Source organism: Trachurus japonicus, chromosome 8, assembly GCF_045865225.1.
Source record: "Trachurus japonicus isolate A0001 chromosome 8, Traja_1.0".
Taxonomy (NCBI): domain Eukaryota; kingdom Metazoa; phylum Chordata; class Actinopteri; order Carangiformes; family Carangidae; genus Trachurus; species Trachurus japonicus.
In genome coordinates this window covers 28,342,070-28,360,689 of record NC_140914.1, presented here as the reverse complement: position 1 = coordinate 28,360,689, position 18,620 = coordinate 28,342,070, and the positions used below count along the sequence as shown (strand labels likewise).

The 18,620-nt window shown below is 40.2% G+C and overlaps 1 protein-coding gene across 6 annotated transcripts; it reads left to right on the top strand.

Moving 5' to 3' along the window:
* Positions 1-591: 591 nt before the first annotated feature.
* On the top strand, positions 592-15,804 carry syt5a (synaptotagmin Va). 6 transcript variants are annotated; one of them, XM_085785102.1, is made up of 10 exons: positions 592-725; positions 10,455-10,621; positions 11,434-11,448; positions 12,798-12,979; positions 13,232-13,318; positions 13,506-13,673; positions 13,770-13,937; positions 14,048-14,165; positions 14,269-14,402; positions 15,333-15,804. In XM_085785102.1, the coding sequence occupies exons 2-10, from the start codon at positions 10,462-10,464 to the stop codon at positions 15,540-15,542; spliced, it is 1,242 nt and encodes a 413-aa protein (XP_085641228.1). In that variant the 5' UTR covers positions 592-725; positions 10,455-10,461; the 3' UTR covers positions 15,543-15,804. The 6 variants fall into 6 exon arrangements, with proteins under 6 accessions (XP_085641228.1, XP_085641230.1, XP_085641231.1 ...); XM_085785104.1 differs by having other exon boundaries at positions 13,235-13,318; positions 15,333-15,798; XM_085785103.1 differs by having other exon boundaries at positions 713-729.
* Positions 15,805-18,620: the final 2,816 nt, after the last annotated feature.

Genomic DNA, 18,620 nt, shown 5'->3' with positions numbered 1-18,620 from the left:
CCACCATGTGTGAGATAAACCTTTTGGAAAATTTAAACTTTAAAGAGACAAGACTGTTCAGAAAGCCAGAGAATCCCATTCACTTTAGCATATCCTGCAATCTGAATGTAGCTGTTTCAATTTTATTTAATCTAATTCAGCATCCCTCCCTCCCTCCCTCCCTCCCTACTGTTTTAGCAGATTAGGAGTTACACAGAGAGAGAGAGAGAGAGAGAGAGAGAGAGAGCTTGAGCTGCCTGGCACACTGTAAAATGCAGGCACCTTTGCGTGTTAGTTAAGATGCGATCCACTGGACAACAAACAAAACTAAACAAATAATGAAACAACTTCACTTTCTCCAACACCAATTCATTTGTATTTAATAAACTTGTTCAATTTGGTTAAACTGGAGCCTATCTTACAAAAAACACATTGTACAAGAATATAATGAAAAACCAAAAAATGTTGTTTACACGTAGAAGGCCTCAAGTCACAGTGTTGGAAGAAGTCGCTCTTGAACATGGACTTTTTTTTGCAGTGTCGGGGAACAGTAAGTGGTTTGCAGTGAGGGATATTGTGGAGATTAACACAGAAGGGGGAGGGGGAGGGATACAAAGAGAGAGAGAGACAGGACGAGGGAGTTGTGTACAAGGACATCTCTTATGTCAGTAGTGTTGAATTTGTCTAGAGACCATTTGCAAAAATAAAAAAGACCAAAGAAATAAGAGGGACTGACACAAAACAAGGTGAGTAGCTATTATTCATTCATTTTTGTTTATTTTGGATGTTAAGCTCATTAGTCATTAAAATTGGTGTCCTAAACCAATTAATTAACACAAACAGTTGTAAAATCTGTAGCTATGCATTAATTCTGCAATCAAGGGAAACAGAAAACTAAAAACAACTTGGGACTTCGGATTTAAACTGGTGCTGCCAAATACTGTGAAATCTTGAAATTTTAAATGATTCATTTACCGTAATGTAAGTCCATAAATGACTTTATCTCTAGTTAATTTCACTAACTTTGCCTTACCCTTCTTTTTTTTTATCCATGTCTATCGACTAATATTTTCTGTGCTATGAGACAGCCACAGTCGCAGGGAGCACAAGGTTAATGTTAATTCATTGGATTTAATGTCACTGCTAATTTTGATGATACTCTGTCTTTTAAATTGCACTTTTTACTGACAAAGTTCTTCCAGGAGAGAAACATTAGATTTGACCTATAGTGGAGAATGTCTTCCAAAACTGGCAAAGATTAGTTTAAGTGGATTATAGGGCACTAATGCACGTCTATTTACAGTGTCTGTGTTCACGTGAAGTCACCTGCAATACACCTCAATACACCTCTGTAAGGCTAATGTCTCCTGTGAGGGTGTGATTCTGGGTGCCTCTTTGCACCATAATTCGGATGGAGCTTTTGCGTGTTTTTTTTTTTTATTTTAACGTTGCAGATTCACGCCAAGCTGTGACTGTGAATATTGCATGCATAGATGTGCTCATTGAAATATGAGCAAATGTTAGGCCTATTCTGCAGCCATACCAAAATTAGACAAATTTAAGTTATGTCAACGAAATTTGTTCAAGATGGACAGATGGATTTCAATAAAAACGTGTTGCTTGTAGCAGTGATTTGTTTGACATTTTGTGAATGATGTTTTGTATTTTATACAGAAAGTTAAATGAGGAAATCGACATCTTTGTCATATCTGTATGATAAATATGCAGCCAGAGCCAGCAGCAGGTTAGCTTAGCACAAATACTGGAAGCAGGAAAATAGAGCTGTTTACAGTAGGCTAACTCAGAGATCACAACAAGACCCCAGGAGGTCACTGCTACAAAATAACTGCATAACCTAAAAACCAGTTTGATTAGTACAAGTTTAATATACAAAATGTGAATAAGTCAGGTTTAAAGGGGTAATTGATCAGAGACTGTAGCATATGTTTAGCTGTTTCAAGTCTGTGTGAGCTAACTGGCTGCTGGCTAAGTAGCCTAGACCTAAAAACCATTTATTTTCTCCTTTAAACTAGACATAAAGTGAACATGTTTCTCAAAATGTCAAACACTGTGTTTAGTAAAAGAAGTTTAAATGAGTATTAATAGGCTAATGTTAACAACAATAGGACCCTTTAAAACAGCCACCGGCAACAAAACATAGAAAAGATGGACGAGTCTCAAATGGAAAGTCTCATAGGAACAGACTATTGCTTGTGTTAGTGTTGTGTTATATTGAACACAATGCTGTTTGTTCTATGCAGTAGCCTAGAAAAGGTTCTAAGTGAAAAAACTCTTATCATTACAATAAACAGCCTACATGTTCGCTGCCTGGATTCTAAAAATATAATGAATTTCAAGTTGTCAACAAACTCCACAATTAGTACTAACGAGTGCATGCAGTCAGGCAGAGTGTCAGAAGCCTAATGGGGCCTCGGGCTGAGTTCAGAGCTTGAGCTTTTAAACTGACAAATCCCATGGTCAGCTGTTCACCTCCAATCTGTCTGCGTGCAGAGCAGAGCGCCTTTAAATGGGAAAACAGAGCAGGACCTGGCTACAATTCTGCTTCAAATTGGTGTCTGAAATATAATATAGCCTAATCTATTAAATATACTGTATACCTATCCTGAAGTACGCTTGAGAAATGTTTTTCAAAAGTTAATAGGCTATTGTAATAATCATTTATAAATCTGCTGGTTATTATTTTGACCTCTCAGAGCCCAGTTTCACCAATTAAGATCCCATGTAATCCAAGCAGCAATCCAACTAGAAGAATACAAAATTTGATGACCCATGACCTCTAAGTATTAATTGTAGGCTATTACTGTCAATTATCATCCTGTAGACATTTCTAAAACAAACTAAGACCTTGATTAAAACAAAAACACCCCTTCTACCCTGGGCTTTGACATGTGGTTGAAAGCTTTGTGTTGTTACCAAGTGGATTTTTGAGCTTGGATTCTCAGTTGTAGCCTATAATGCAAAATTGCTGTCAAAGGTCAACAGTAAACATGCATTCACGGCAGTTATAGTATAAACAACCTTTTCTGCAGGTATAACCATTAAACGCCTGGAGCTGGCACTTGAAAATCCTGTTGCAAAAGCTCACAGAACCTTCACTGAGCTTTTTGTGTTGTTACATTGTGAGTGCTGGTGGGTCTTTGCTACGCAGTCATTCACACATTAGTTGTGATGTGACATTTGTCTAAAATGTCAGACATTGTTGAAGTAAAAGGCAGATTAATTTGTTGATAACAGATTTCTGTTTATAAGACTTCTGTTTCACCTGTTGGTCTTTTTTATCATCTTTTTGTTTTGTTTTTGACCTAACAAAGATCTAATCTAAGCTCTCATAAACTGCAAATATAGACAAGACAACCATGTGTAGTTGGACTATGAAGCAGGTTTCAGAGAATAAAAATACAAAGCTGGTAAGCTGCTGTGACTTCTGTAATGTGATGCCAGGAAGTTGGAAAAGTTTAGATACAACATTTAACATTTAACTTCATACAGTACCAGTTTTGTCATGATTGCAGAGAATCATTTTTTTTCCTCAGAGCAGCCTCACCACTTCATCCTCCAACAAATCTTTGCTTTTCCAAACTATGAACCTATAAATAAAATTTGTCGTGAGCATGATTTCACCATTGTGCAATCTTTGGACAGAGATTTGTATTCCTACGCCGGCCAGGTCTCTGACTCACTGATGTAAGCTTTTGGCTGCGGTCCAGCCTAAATCTGCTGTGACCCAGATAACAACTGTGGTCATCATCATCCTGATTTTGGGGTGTTCTGAACTTGAGCGAAAACATCATTACAGAAACAGCAGAGTAACAGAATGCAGTAGGTGGTTTTATCCAAAGTACTTACAGCACCATCAGTAGGTTTAGACTGATGTTGGGCATTCAGATATTAGATATTCCTTCACTGTCATTCAATTCCCATATTACAGAGGCCTCTACAAACCATGACGTGCTTTTTTGAAATTTTGAAAATTCAATTACAGTATGCTGTATTTTATTATGCACAAAAAGAAAAGAAAAGGAAAAAAACAGACCTGTAGGCCTATCCAATAGCTGCATCTACTGGATGCTTGTCTTCTATGGAAAGTGTAGGCCTACCTGGTTTTTTCCTTCTACTGTATTTCATAAAGAAAAAAAATTCATTAATACAATTGAATCAGTATTTTTCAATTCTGCAAATTCATTCAAAACAAACAAACCTCAGGATGTAGTATTTGGGCTAAACCGTGACATCCAGCGTTCAGATTCTAGATTGCAGCATTCACTTGCTCACCCCTCCCGTCGGCAAAGTGACGTTGGCCGCCGAGGACAAACACGTTCACAAACTAACCGCTAACTGATAACAATATCTCTGACCAATTACTGTCGGGTTTTTTTTAACACGTGTAGACTTCCACTCGTGCCTTCAGTCATGATTTCACAGTAAAAAGTTACACAGGAGGACTTACAGGATGTGCCAGTTACACAGTGCGGTCCCATGAAGGAAGATCAGAGGACAAACATACTGGACAAAAATACGTTATGCATCACCTGTAACAACGGCGATGCTAAAAAAGAAAGAAAAGAAAGAAAAAAAAGACCTAGGTCGTGCTCTCCTGCCGGTCCAGCTGCAGCTCCACAGCCGTCAGAGGAGTCTCTGTCCCTCTCTCTTCAGCCTGGTGTTTGGCTGCACTTTGTATAACAACAGCTCAACATTGTAAGATCTAGCTGCTAACGCTGCTCAGCTGTACACCGTGTGTGTATTTTATAACGGCAAAAAAAACAAAAGCAACAACGTCGATCATCCTCCGGGCACAAGCCTAGTCACAGACACTCAATAGTGCATTTGAGCCAGGTTTGTCCACTTTCACGTACCATATTCAAAGATGGCGATGCAACATGGCAGCCTCCGGTGGGTGCACCTACTGTACCACCTATGTATTTGTAAACAACTTATTCTAAGCTACGAGACAGCTTTCATTTGTATGCGGTTGTGATTAGACTTCGTACGTATTTATGAAAGCAATATTAGATTTGTGCTAATAAAAAGCCAAATGAGCTACACACTGTCCCTTTAAGACTGTAAAATTACAAAGCAGTTGAATTTTGCGAAAAAAGCACAGCTCATACTCACTAATCAACAGGTTTGTTAAATCTGATTCATATTGAAAGAAAGTGAAAAAACATGAAAACATGCAGGACTTTTTTTTTTTTGGCTCAGACTGTTTTTTCCCCCCCTAAAATAAAATAACATCCTAAAGTTAGAATTTCAGTGTTTTAACAGTTACCAGAGACACAGACAAAATGAGACAAAATGTAATCATGGCAACGATAGAATGATAATAGTAAAATAAATAAAGATAAAATGGAAATGTATTTACAGTGGAAACATAAACAGAACCTATAAGTAGTATTGTTGTGATACAGATCTTCTGCTATCTCATCTAATAAGTGTATTTCTGTTTTTAAGTATTATTAACCATTAGATGATGAATAATGAGAGAGAGAATCATGTGACATTCACCATACACTACAGCTGTCACGGCCTGACCCACTGATCTGTCAAATTTTAATCAGTAAGGTTTCTCTATGTGTTTGTGAGAGGTTTCCACTGCTGTCCGTCCGTCCATGCAGTGCACACACACACACAGGTCTCCCTCTCTAATCCTATGCTTATGTAATCCAGGGGGCTGCAAGGATCAACAACACCAGGGTAATACAGCTTGCCAACTAAATCAGATCTCATTATGGAAATATGATGTGTATGTGCCTCAGTGTACAGTATATATGAGGAGGTATGTCAACATTTCAACTGGCAGGGAGGACGAATGACAGACAGAGGGCGAAGAAGACGAGGGGGAGGAGTGAAGGATGGAGAATGGGCGGGGAGAGGGGGCGGAGACCCAGTGAGGCAAACTGTCCTTAATTTGTTTAAGCTGAGGGATTTTTGGATTACCTTTGGCAATCAATCCTGTTACATCGCTGTGCAGCGACAGAGGGATGTCTAGTGTGGGTTGGGCCTGTGTGTGTGTGTGTGTGTGTGTGTGTGTTTAAATGTCAATGTGCCTCTGAGTGCACAACCGACAGGCTGAACTCCATACAGGGCACAAAAGTGCTTAACAGCAAGATATGATTACCACAGAGGGATATCATCTCATTTTATTGTTTTTTATTCCCTTCACAGTGATAGAGTGGGATTTGGCAGAGGATAAACCCAGCTTTTTATTTGCACTTTATTCCACTGAGGTACATTCACAGTAGCTACACCTCATCAAAAGTAAAAGCTGAAATCATCATTTTACTTTTATTAATACTCTTGGTTATTAGAGTTGTGTGTTGGGAGACATTTTTACAACAGGAAAAGAACAGGTGTAAAGAATTAAACGAATGTTTGCTCACTTGCTGCTTCAGTTTCAGGGTCCTGGTATAAGGTCATCGTCCCCATGCTTTGCTTTTCCTTTGCGTCAATGCCTGCAGTGCACAACAGTGATGACATTTCTCTTAGGCCATGTCTCTTTTACTCTCTCTGTTTGCATGTCTGAGTGTGTGTATGTGTGTTTGTGGGCACATAAAATCAGGGGATTATTATGTGCAAGCAATAGCACCAGGGCTCAATTTTACTTCTTTTTTGACCAACTGTCATCATCATGAAAAGGATGCAGGGAGGACGACAGAAGAGGAAAGGAGAGAAAAAAAGAAAGGATGCAGGAATATATACTTGTGCACAGGCAGTTTTTGGTTTGGAGAGGACAGGCAGAAACTGAGTTAAGACAAGCCCAAGGTCTAGACACAATGATGCAAAAAGAAATCCAGCTGAGTTGATGATTTGTTTCATGTCATGGCTCTGCATTAAAGAACTCCTTTTATTGATATGGCCTAATACTTTACTTAATACTTTTGTTGCCTGTGTTTTTCATTCATTCTGACTTGAGTGGACTTGCATACACCTGTTTGTATTGACTGAGCAAAAAGTAGACTACATTTCATTTGAAAAATACAGGCAGGATAGTGCATATTTACAGCTTGCAAGTGATGGGAACTACCCAAAAAGGCAAGGCAATTTTATTTGTATAGCCCATTTTTACAAACAGTTTTTCTCAAAGGGCTTTACATGGCATAATAACAACATCCTCTGCCCTCACAGCCTTATATTCACTGAGGAGAAACTCCATAGAAAACCCTTTTAACAAAAAAAAAAAAAAAGGCGAAACCTCAGGGTGAGCAACAAAGGAGGGATCCCTCACCCAGGACGTTCAGACGTGCAATAGATGTTGTATAAGAAAACAGTTTATAAAACATGGAAATAGTTACAGTACCAAGAGTTGGAAGAGAGGGAGATCAAGCCATCTTAATGGGGAAAAGCTATCCAGCCAGTTGAATGGCTGTTTTCTAGCCAGTTAGCTAATGAGCAAGCTTATCAAATCAAGTGTTAATAATCCATGTGTAATAATATAATGTAAACTATTTGTGAATGCTAATTGATTACACACTTAATTACTGACTCAAAATGTTGTATGAGTAGGATAGAATATGCTAGTGTGTGTGTACTACAACTGAAAAAAGCACTTGACTTTAATATTTACTTTGGGAGTGATTTGATTTTTTAAATAGCCTACAAAACATGATTAGCTAATCAAATATTATGCACTGTTACAGGTTTAAATCCCCAACAGCAAACTGTGAATTTGAAATTAGATAGATAGATAGATAGATAGATAGATAGATAGATAGATAGATAGATAGATAGATAGATAGATAGATAGATAGATAGATAGATAGATACTTTAAAAATCATTCACAGGAAATGATGTGCTACAGCAGCAGCATTCACATGTCATTCATTGCACCAATAAAAAAGATAAACAGATCTATCTAAAGAACTGCAGACCTAAATATAAAATTAAGCTATAAACACACAATAAATGAATAAACCTACAAGTAGAAATGCAAAAATACATATAAATATAGATAAATACATCAGAGGTAAAAGACTAAAACTAGTTAATTGTTATTTAGAACAACAATACATTGCACATAAGACTGAGCTATTGCACATTGAAGAGTTTTATGGCGGCTGGGAAGAAAGACTTCCTGTAGCGTTCAGTCTTAGATCTGGGAGGAATCAGCCTGCCACTGAAGCTGCTCTGCCCAAACACCTCCAGAGCATCAAGTGGGTCTGGGTGCATGTCATTGTTCATGATAGCGTTCATTCTTCTCAGCATCCTCACTTCAGCCACCTGCTCAACACAGTCCTGGGAGATACCGATGGTGGTGCTCGCCTTCACCTGCAGGAACAACATTTGCTGCTGGATTTTCACAGCAGTCAATAGTGTTAATGGAGAATTTTACACCTCTATGTGCTACTATTTAAAGGTCCCATATTATGAAAAACAGGTTTTTTCTGGTCTCTACATACATAAACTGATCCTCCCTGATCCTACCAACTCCTAGAATGAGGAAAGCAAACGGGTCCTGCATCGACTCTGCAGCCCACTGACTGGTAAAATGGTGTTCATACAGGCTGTCCAGCTCCTGTGGTGATGTCACGATGGGAGTGAGGCCGGCCCCTCAGCGCGCTAAAATGCCTACCACGTCTATTTCTATGGCTGCAGTGCACAGCAAGAAACTCCTGAGCTAAATTGATGAAATACCGACCAATTTTAAGTCTGTTACCGCTCCAACGGCCCGCCCACGGGCCCCCGGGGGGGTTTTAAACAGGGAGGTGTCATAGAGGATGTCACCAGTCACTTGAAATAGTCATGCCACATATCGTTGGAAAGCTAAAACTCTTGTGATTAAAGATATGCCGACCATTCCTAAATATAATCATCACAGCAACACTCGAATCAGACTATAAACATGCTAACAAAGTTCGTAAAAAGCCGATATAACTCACGATTTGTGTCAGGGCAGGCTCAGGATCACAGGGTTTCCCCACAAACTTGGTGTCGTTACATTCAGAAAAGTCCAGTAAATCCAATCCAGTAAAGTATTTAGTCCAAAACACACGGTTGTACCGGTAGATAGCCTCATCCCGCTGCTGCATCTTATGAAATTACGCATTGTATATCCAGTAAATCCGTTTATTTCTCCTCATAAGTCCGGCGTTTACATGAAAACAATGTTTATTTCACTTCACAAAATGGCGCTGCACTCTGACCTTTCGATTGACAGCTCACTCGACCAATCACAAGCTCCCTGTCCCCGGCTGCCGCCTGCAATAGCGAATGAGTGGCTGTGTCTGATGAGGAACATCCCCTCCGACAGCGCTGAATGGCTTCAGCCAATAGGAACCGATCCCGATGGCAACTGATGCATTGAATAGCCAATGAAATTCCGAAAAAAACGATGTGCTGCATTCACGGTCCCTGGGAAAAGGCAGCACTACAATTTTCATGCGTAACTGTGCAAATGCTCCACTTTGGCGCATGTATTGTTTCTCAATGGCAATTTTAGGAAAACGCCTAGATATACACTTAGAAAAACATGTGTAAAATACTAATTTTTAGCAGGATTGTTATCAAATTTGAACTGGGGCCAGGTAAGGCTTCATGCTGTGGTCCCATTGTGTTTTCCAGCTAAAATTCTCAGCTACACTCATCTTCAGGCATCTGATTGCAACAAAAAAATTCAGGCGAGAATAAAAACATTCTAATTCAGTGTGTTCCAACTTAGATTACTCAATGATAATAGCACTTATAGTGATTATTTCAGTTTGGGGAAAAACTTCAGAGTGTTACCTTTCAAAAGAGACCAAGCCCATCCATATTCTCCAAACAGTTCAAGAACAGCATTCAATTTACTTTGGGTACGCCTTGGATAGGCGAATATTACAGAATTTATAGGAGTGAAAAGGGGTTAAAGTGGTAATAATCTTTGCCGTGTACAGTAACCATGTTACTTAAAGGTGCAGGCACAGAAACAGCTTGTTCTCAGTAGAGCTCATTTGAGCGACTTTTAGACAGCCGACATTCAGGACCACGGATCAGTTTGGGGCAATACATTTCGAGTACAGTTTAGTTGGACGTCTGACAGCTGAGTGAAATTGAGTAAAAAGAGTATAATATGGGATCTTTAAATGTAAGTAAAGGACGTACCTGTACTTACTGTACTTCCCCACTGGAATTTCTCATTAAGATTCTGATACTGTAAACCCTTTACAAAATAAAAGCTCTCTTCCTTGATGAAGATGTTAGTTTTTGTTGTTAGTTGTTCTCTAGAACCCATGGAGTAAATGGGCAGGTGACAGGCAGGAGAGTGAGAGGATTAGTGGGATAACAGCCAGGTGAAAGGTCAAACTGGTTGTTTGAAAAGATTGGCTTGAAGTCAAATAAAGAAAAACAAGAAGAAATGTTTTTGGACAAGGAAGAGGTTAATATGTGGTTAACCTCAGGAGTTTAGTCTTCATATCAGTGGTCACCAAGTCTTGTTGAAAATGACCAAATCAACTGTTGTCTGCTCTCTTTGTTTTCACAGAGCAGCAATGCGATTGGTCAGCGTGGCGGGGCCGCGGCTCCGCAGGGCGGCCGAGGAGGAGGAGAAGGAACACGAACGCCCACCGCCCCCACCCTCCACCCACCACTCCAATCACCAGTTTGCTAGCATGAAGAACAAGTTCTTCAATGAGTTCACACACCTGCCAAGTAAGCAAACTCAAACAGATGTTTAATATACACAAAATACTGATTAAAGGGATAGTTCAACATTTTGGCAAATTGGCCCATTGCCATAATCCCTATAGTCATAGCAGTATGTTTGTTACCTTTATTTGTCGGTGCAAGCTATTTTTAGCTTGGCAGAGCAGAGCATGTAACGTGACGAGACAAAATCATTTTAGAGGTAAATTCAAAAGAGTGTTGACTTCAGGGACAGTTTTTCAGCAAGCAGTCTCTGTATTTGCCTCGAAAACAACTGTCTCATAACGTTCTGTTATTATCTCATAGCGTGGTGAATGTGCAGGTCACACCTTGTCCACCAGAGCGTTTTGGAGTTGTTGGATTGTGTATTTGATGAGTTTGATGATCCCATGAGCCTCCGTAGCGTAGCTCTGAGCAGCTCGCATCTGCGCTCGGCGGATCTAAAAATAGCTTGCACCGACAAATAAAGGTAACGAACCTACTGCTATTAGCCTACTATAGGAAGCTGGGCCAATTTGCCAAAATGTTGAACTATCCCCTTAAAGAGGATGCCAACACACCAGTGATGGACATGTGCATGCTCTGAATTCATTTAAATTGCCTGCCTGTGGAGCAACTCTTGCAGCTCAGAAAATAACCTGATTAGTCTGAGAGCCTGTTAGAAACAAGATAAAACATCATGGTGTCTTTGTCTCAGCTGTTTCTAATCATACCATCATCTAACCATCCTTCAATCTCATTTTCATGTGTTGTGTTTCATTGTTTTTATTTTATGCTCTTTCATTTCTTCATGTGTCCACGCTGCTCTACTCTCCAAGATCATAAACTCAATAGTAAGTCCATCTCATATCTTGTACCATTCTGTTTTTTTTGCTTTTAAATAAGATATGCTGAGTCTCCTTAACAAGGATATGTCGTCAGGATGTGTGATGTTAAAGGAACCTGGTATAGTATTCATATGACATTACCAGTTGCGGCCAGTGATACAGAGGAATACCCTAGGCAAAAACTACCTATGCACAGGCAGTTTTTGTTTCTGAGACCTGACCAAAGACAAGGGCAACGTCTAGACACAATGATGCAAAAAACAAAAATCACAAATGCAGATGGGTGGAGATTGGAGTTTGAGGCTGTCAACCGAAAGGTTGGTGGTTCAAGCCCACCCAGGGATGTTTTACACTCAAGTTAACAGGGATATGTCACCGGGATGTGGTACGCAAAAGGAACTTGGTACAGTATTCATGTGACATTATCAGTTATCATGTGCTCAATGATATTACATCTAGACAGGCAGAAATTGCTCGATGATATGAAGGTATACCCTAGACATGCAGAAATTGTAGAAATTAACAGATAAAGTTGCTTTATGTCAGTAATATACTTGTGCACAGACAGTTTTTGGTTTGGAGAGGACAGGCAGAAACTAAGACAAGCCCAGGGTCTAGACACAATAATAAAATAATACTAAAAATCCAGCTGCAGAAGGGTGGAGATTGGTCTCTGTGGCGCAATCGGTTAGCGCGTTTGGCTGTTAACCGAAAGGTTGGTGGTTCAAGGGGACGGGACGTTTTTTTTTTTTTTTTAAAGTATATTTTTTGGCTTTTCATGCCTTTATTAGATAGGACAGTTGAGAGTGTGACAGGAAATGGGAGGCAGAGAGCGGGGGAATGACACGCAGGATAGGGCCGTCCGACGCGGGACTCGAACCGGGGCCGCTTGCAGCGAGGACTACAGCCTCAACACATGGGGCGGGTGCTCTACCAACTGAGCTAAACACCGCCCCGGGGACGGGACGTTTTACACTCAAGTTAACAGGGATATGTCACCAAGATGACGTTATGCCAAAGGAACAGTATGGTATAGTATTCAAGAGACATTATCAGTTAACATGTGCTCAATGATATGAAGCGCGCTTGGCTGTTCGTAAAAGTTGTCAAGAGTGAAGTCTTTGTTCTGTCATGGTAGAGGAAAGTGGAAGGAACCTAGTGCAGAGTTCAAGAAACATTACCAGTTGTGACATGGTCAAAGATGATTCAGTATACGTTGTACATTGGAGTTAGAGGCCAGGCCCACCCCATATGAACAACTTTCTGTGGCGCAATTGTTTAGTGTCATGTTACTTTTCTGTCAGACTATCCTGCATCAACCTGCCTTTTTCCTTTTTTCTCACTATTATCTGCAGTGCCCATGTGGGCCGTGGGAGCAATCGTGGTAGTGGTCCTTGCCCTTGTTGCCTGCCTATGTTTCTGCATCTACAAGAAGTGCATCAACAAGGCCAAGAAGCCCAAGAAGGTCCGTGAAAGAAAGGGAGGAAGAGGTCGCAGAAAGAAGGACAAGGATGGAGAGGATGGAGATGACAAAAAGGTGGGGAAAATGAAGCCAAGAGTGTCTGTCACACCCTTTTATATATAATAGTTCTACAGCACAGCACTTCCTTCAGGATCTGCACCAAACATTTAAAATGTTTTCTCTGTCTCATGCCATTTTCACTCCAGGTGTTGTTGTGATGGCTATTTATGGATCCTTTTGAAGCTAATATATTTGCTTTAATATTGAAACTATAGGGCCTTTTGCTATTGTCTGTTAACTGTCCAAACCTTGCTGCATCTCTTCCAGGAGGGAGAGGATGGGGAGAAAGAGGAAGAGAAGGAGTCCTTGGGCAAACTGGAGTACTCACTGGATTACAACTTTACTGATAACCAGGTACGCACATCTGCAGATGTTTTGGTAGACAACTCATCATCAACACCTCCTAAATACAGAAACTTAAGACAATTTTAAGAATGAGGTTAATGACAGTGATCCTCTTTTCTATTCCATCCTAAAAAACTGGTATACTCTTATGATTTGCAACCCACATTAATCTCCTACTCCCCCCCTTGTCTTCCAGTTGATAGTGGGGATCCTCCAGGCCCAGGACCTCCCAGCTATGGACATTGGTGGGACCTCCGACCCTTATGTCAAAGTCTACATGCTGCCAGACAAGAAGAAGAAGTTTGAGACCAAAGTGCAACGCAAGAACCTTTGTCCTGTCTTCAACGAGACCTTTAATTTCAAGGTCCGTCCATGATGCCAAAAAAGAGTTGACACTTTTGATTATATTGTCATAATAACAGTTGCCTAATTTTTTAAAGTACTCTCCATACCTATCCAGATTCCCTATAGTGAGCTGGGTGGACAGACTCTTGTGCTGCAGGTATTTGACTTTGACCGTTTTGGTAAACACGACGTCATCGGCGAGATCAAGATCGCCATGAACAGCATAGACCTCGGACAGCCAATACACGAATGGAAAGACCTGGTTGGAGGAGAGAAGGAGGAGGTGGATGAGTTTTTTTTGTCATCTACTGAATCATAGCATACAATGAATATTACAAGCGAAGCACTGTACAAAATGATGGCTCATCTATGTTTGTGTTTTTTCATTAACAGCAAGAGAAGCTGGGCGATATCTGTATTTCCCTTCGTTATGTCCCCACGGCCGGTAAGCTGACAGTGAACATCATGGAAGCCAAGAACCTGAAAAAGATGGATGTCGGAGGACTGTCAGGTAAACAAACCTACACACATACCTAAACACTAAAAAACTGAGACTGGCAATCGACGGCATTTATGGTACTCTACTGGTCTGATACCACATCCCTGTGTCTCAGATCCCTTCGTTAAGGTGGTGCTGCAGCACAACGGGAAGCGACTGAAGAAGAAGAAGACATCGGTTAAACAAAACACTCTGAATCCTTACTTCAATGAGAGCTTCAGTTTTGAGATCCCTTTCTCCCAGATCCAGGTTTGTGCATTTCCTTTTACACCAGGAGCTGAACTGAAAGGTTCTGGGAAGTATCTTGATGCATCACTGCTTTTTCTTATTTTCATAGAGAGTAGACATGCCCATCAGTTATCCATTAACACAAAGTTTCCCAATTTAATTTTCATTGTCTGTTTTGTTGTTCTGTGCCTGTTAGTGTAATTAAAGGTCCAGTGTGTAAAATGAGGTGTAACCAGTGACATCTAGCATTCTGATTATATTATTCATCTATTAAATAATTCTATTGTTTATTTATGATCGTGAAACTCTTGAAACCTCGCTCTCTGGTTGGCTGGACCCTTAGACCCTTGCTATCCACCTTTTTCCGAACGTCAAAAACATAAGCCAGTTTTGCTCTTCCGGTGGAATTTTATGTTTAGGTTTCCATGGTTTCGGTAGTCAATGAAAATCTATGGAACCAGGCTGAAACTTGTGCACACTGGCACGGACGGACAGGTGCGTTGGAGAAGACCTGGTGGTCGAGTAATGTGAGAAAAAGCTCCCGCACACTGTCATAACTTGAAAATCTATGAAATGCATGGATCATCACACCAGCTTTTTAACAATGGATATCACATAAATTGACATCTGTGTTAAAAGCCAACGTTAATAGATCCATGAGTTTGAATTCCACCGGAAATGCAAAACCGGCTTCCGGTTTTGACCATAGATGACGTTCGGAAACTTGTGGATATGTAGCCTATATATAAAAGAAGAATTATAAGGCTATGAAAACCCAACAGATTTTTTTTTATAGCAATTATACACTTATACAAATATATTCATTGGTAGTATATTCAGATTTTGCCAATAAACCTTGACAGATATTACACACTGGACCTTTAACAATTTGCATACATACAGAAGAGCTGGGTCTAACTACGTCTTCTTCTCTGTCCTTTTCACACACAGAAAATCCAGGTGCTGATCACTGTGTACGACTACGACAAGCTAGGCAGCAACGACGCCATCGGCAAATGCTGGATCGGCTATGGTGCCTCAGGCGTCGGGCTCCGCCACTGGTCAGACATGCTGGCCAACCCCAGGCGTCCCGTTGCCCAGTGGCACACTCTGCTGCCTGAGGAGGAGTTGGACGCTGCTCTGAAGGCCCCTATTCGCTAAACACACTCACACATGCACATATGTAAACAGCACCACCTGCACAGGAGGGGGGGGGGGGGTTCTCTGTATTTGTAACATTGTTGGTTTTATAAAATGACCTTGAGCTTGAATAGGAATCCTTAACACCAGCACTCATTTTGTAATATTTCATTTCATTTTGGGATCTTAATGTGGGCTTTATATTGTGTTGAATGCATCCCATAGATTGCATATGAATACATTATGATAAATTATAATGTGCACTTGCAGCACACGCACATTTACACAGTTGTTTGTGTATTGGCTCATACATATTCTACACATTTAATGACCAGTTAAGTGACTGAGAATAAAAAGGGTACTTCACATGTATCTCACAAAATTGCCAGACTCACTTGCCAAGCATTCAGATGCTTACATCTCCTCCCTGGACTTTGGGGCCTCCATACTCCGGACTCTGGCCTGACGGCAGTGTTGTCAAACTAATTTTAATACTGTGATATGTCTAGAGCAAGTGAGAATCAGTAGCCACTGTTTCACTATAATGATTCCAAAACTAAAACCTCCCTTCCTCTCGTAATGGTTTTGTATCAGTTTACTTTGGAGACTCTCAAAAAACAGCTATGACCTACAAGGCGAGGAGGGTCACATGACCAACAGCTCAGTCCAGCTAGCATGACCTCATGTGAGCTAGAGCCCGTTAACTAGCCTGCTGTCAGCTGTTTATAAGGTGATATGTTTGTGCAAAATTTGAATTAATTTGACAATAAATAAATGAAACATAAAATCATGGACACAACTCAGCAGGAACTGATAACTGGAAATTGATTAAGTTTATTGTCCAACAATTTCTAAGGCGTTTAGCTGTGCTCATCTGGTATTTCTCTTGATATTGAGAGCAGAGGTGATGGAAGTAATTTCTTTTCAAGTATAAATATTCATAAATCTGGATCTTTTCTTAAGTTTGAACTCACTTTTAAATTAATTATAGTAGTATCCTCTTGTACTGGTAAATCAAGGATATAGGGCTGAATGAATAATGTGGCAGGTTGCAGCTAACGGTGTCAGTACAGGATCATGCTAGTTCTTGGCTTTGGTCGTCATGTGACCCTCAAACTCCTCTTAACTTCCTCCACCAGTTGTAATTGTGAGTAATGCTGGAAGGTCCAGCTCAGTTTGCACTTGGACAGAAGTGCTCATCTTTGGTTCTTGTGAAGCAGACCAGCAGATGCCACACTCATGCTTTATAGACCTAACTATACAGATGGTGGTGTTAGAATCCCTGTGAGGAAGAAGATAGAAACACTTTGTATTTTTGTCTACTGCTGTGAATATTCTGTATTTTCCTTCTTCTTCAGATTTTCCTCTTGTTTACTCTGAAAACCCCTTTGTCTTCCAAACAATCCCATCTCAAATTTCCCCCATGAAATTTGTTGCATTTAGTTACATGTTTTTACTAATCGTTGTTCTGTCTCTTTGTGGCTCCCTCTGTGCTCGTGATTGAATGAGACCAGATCCTGCTTGGAGTCAATGAGCAAATTGATGTGTGTGTGTGTGTGCACTGTGTATCATAAAAATGGAAATCTGTTTATGGTTTCTCTTTCGATACATACTATGTGACTGCGAAACAACTAGCTGAATAAATAAAATGTTTCCTAACAATGACAGATGGCTTGGTGGATGGATGGATGGATTTGGACACACGTGGACACACGCTATAAAACTGTCATGTGTGAGCATGATATCCTTTTATTTACCCACAAACAGGAAGTCGCACACACTCACACCATTAGTAAAGAGTGGAGAAAGCATCTTTGGGGTGAAATGCCACAGACAGTCTCTGAAGAATTCAATATTTTTGCTTCAGAGTGGGATTATTCCCTCTAATACAATAAGTGGTTGTGTTAACCTTGCAATCAGACAAAATAATCGCTCAGTGTAATTTCTGAGGGTAACTAATCCTGCACCTTGTCATTACTGCTGCTGTTTGTCCCAATAATCTAATTATGAATATTGAGGCTTTTATTCTGGACAACCTGCGAAGCCTCCACTGATACATTTGATTTTAGTGAGGTAAGCATGCAAATGTGTGTGTGTGTGTCCTGATTGAATGCAATGAGTAAAAGACTGGATTAACAGTGTGTCCTCTTTAGTCCTTGTCTCACGCAGTGAGCCAAACATGTGAGGCAGGAATTAGAGAGAGAAGGGAGGGAGAGGGGGGGGGGGGGGGGGGGGTTAGGAGGGGGCACACAGGGAACATCATTACTACAGACAGAACAGGAGAGAAGAAGAAACAGCAAAGAAGGAAAAGGCTGGTTCCCGAAAAAAAAAAAAAAAAAAAAAAGACGGATAAGTAAATAAAATTTGGCATAAAAAATAAATTTTCAAAAGTACTTTTAAAAAAGTAAATCTGATTGAGAAATAAACATAGGTTGTTAAAATAAATACTAACCATATTGCTATAGGTATTAGGTTATCATACTAATAGCTATAGTTAAGTGTGAGCTTGTTACAGCAGTTGCAGGCTTTCTTACTTCATCCACTGAAACCTCTGGACTCATGCCACCCCTCCTTCAGCCACAACCATCCTGGGCTCCATGGCAGCTTTGCATTTGTACAAATAATGTCCCATTCACTCCCCCTGAGTCTGTTAGTGTCATTAATTAACATTCTAAATAGTGAGGCAGCTGGGATGGACAGTGACTGTACCTTAATTCTTGATGAATGAAAACATGAGTCCGTCTTGCGCCGGTCAAAGAATTTCACGGTGCGCGCGGAGGCTCATAAATGTAGTGTGAAAACGCTTCGCTTTTCCAAAACTCCTTGCTGTCCCTTTAAATAATGTGTTTCCTAATCCTAAGCAATATAATGATTGTTAATAGATGTGTTAACAGTTAATTAATGCTTAATAATGTACTAACTAACGTTAATTAAGGGACCCTTATTGTAAAGTGTTACCAAGACTTGCACTAAAGTAAGTTATTGATAAACACTGTATCACCTTGGACACATCTCTGTAAATTGAGCTTCTCTTCTCTTCTCTTCTCTTCTCTTCTCTTCTCTTCTCTTCTCCAGCCTGTATTTATCATCATGTATCAA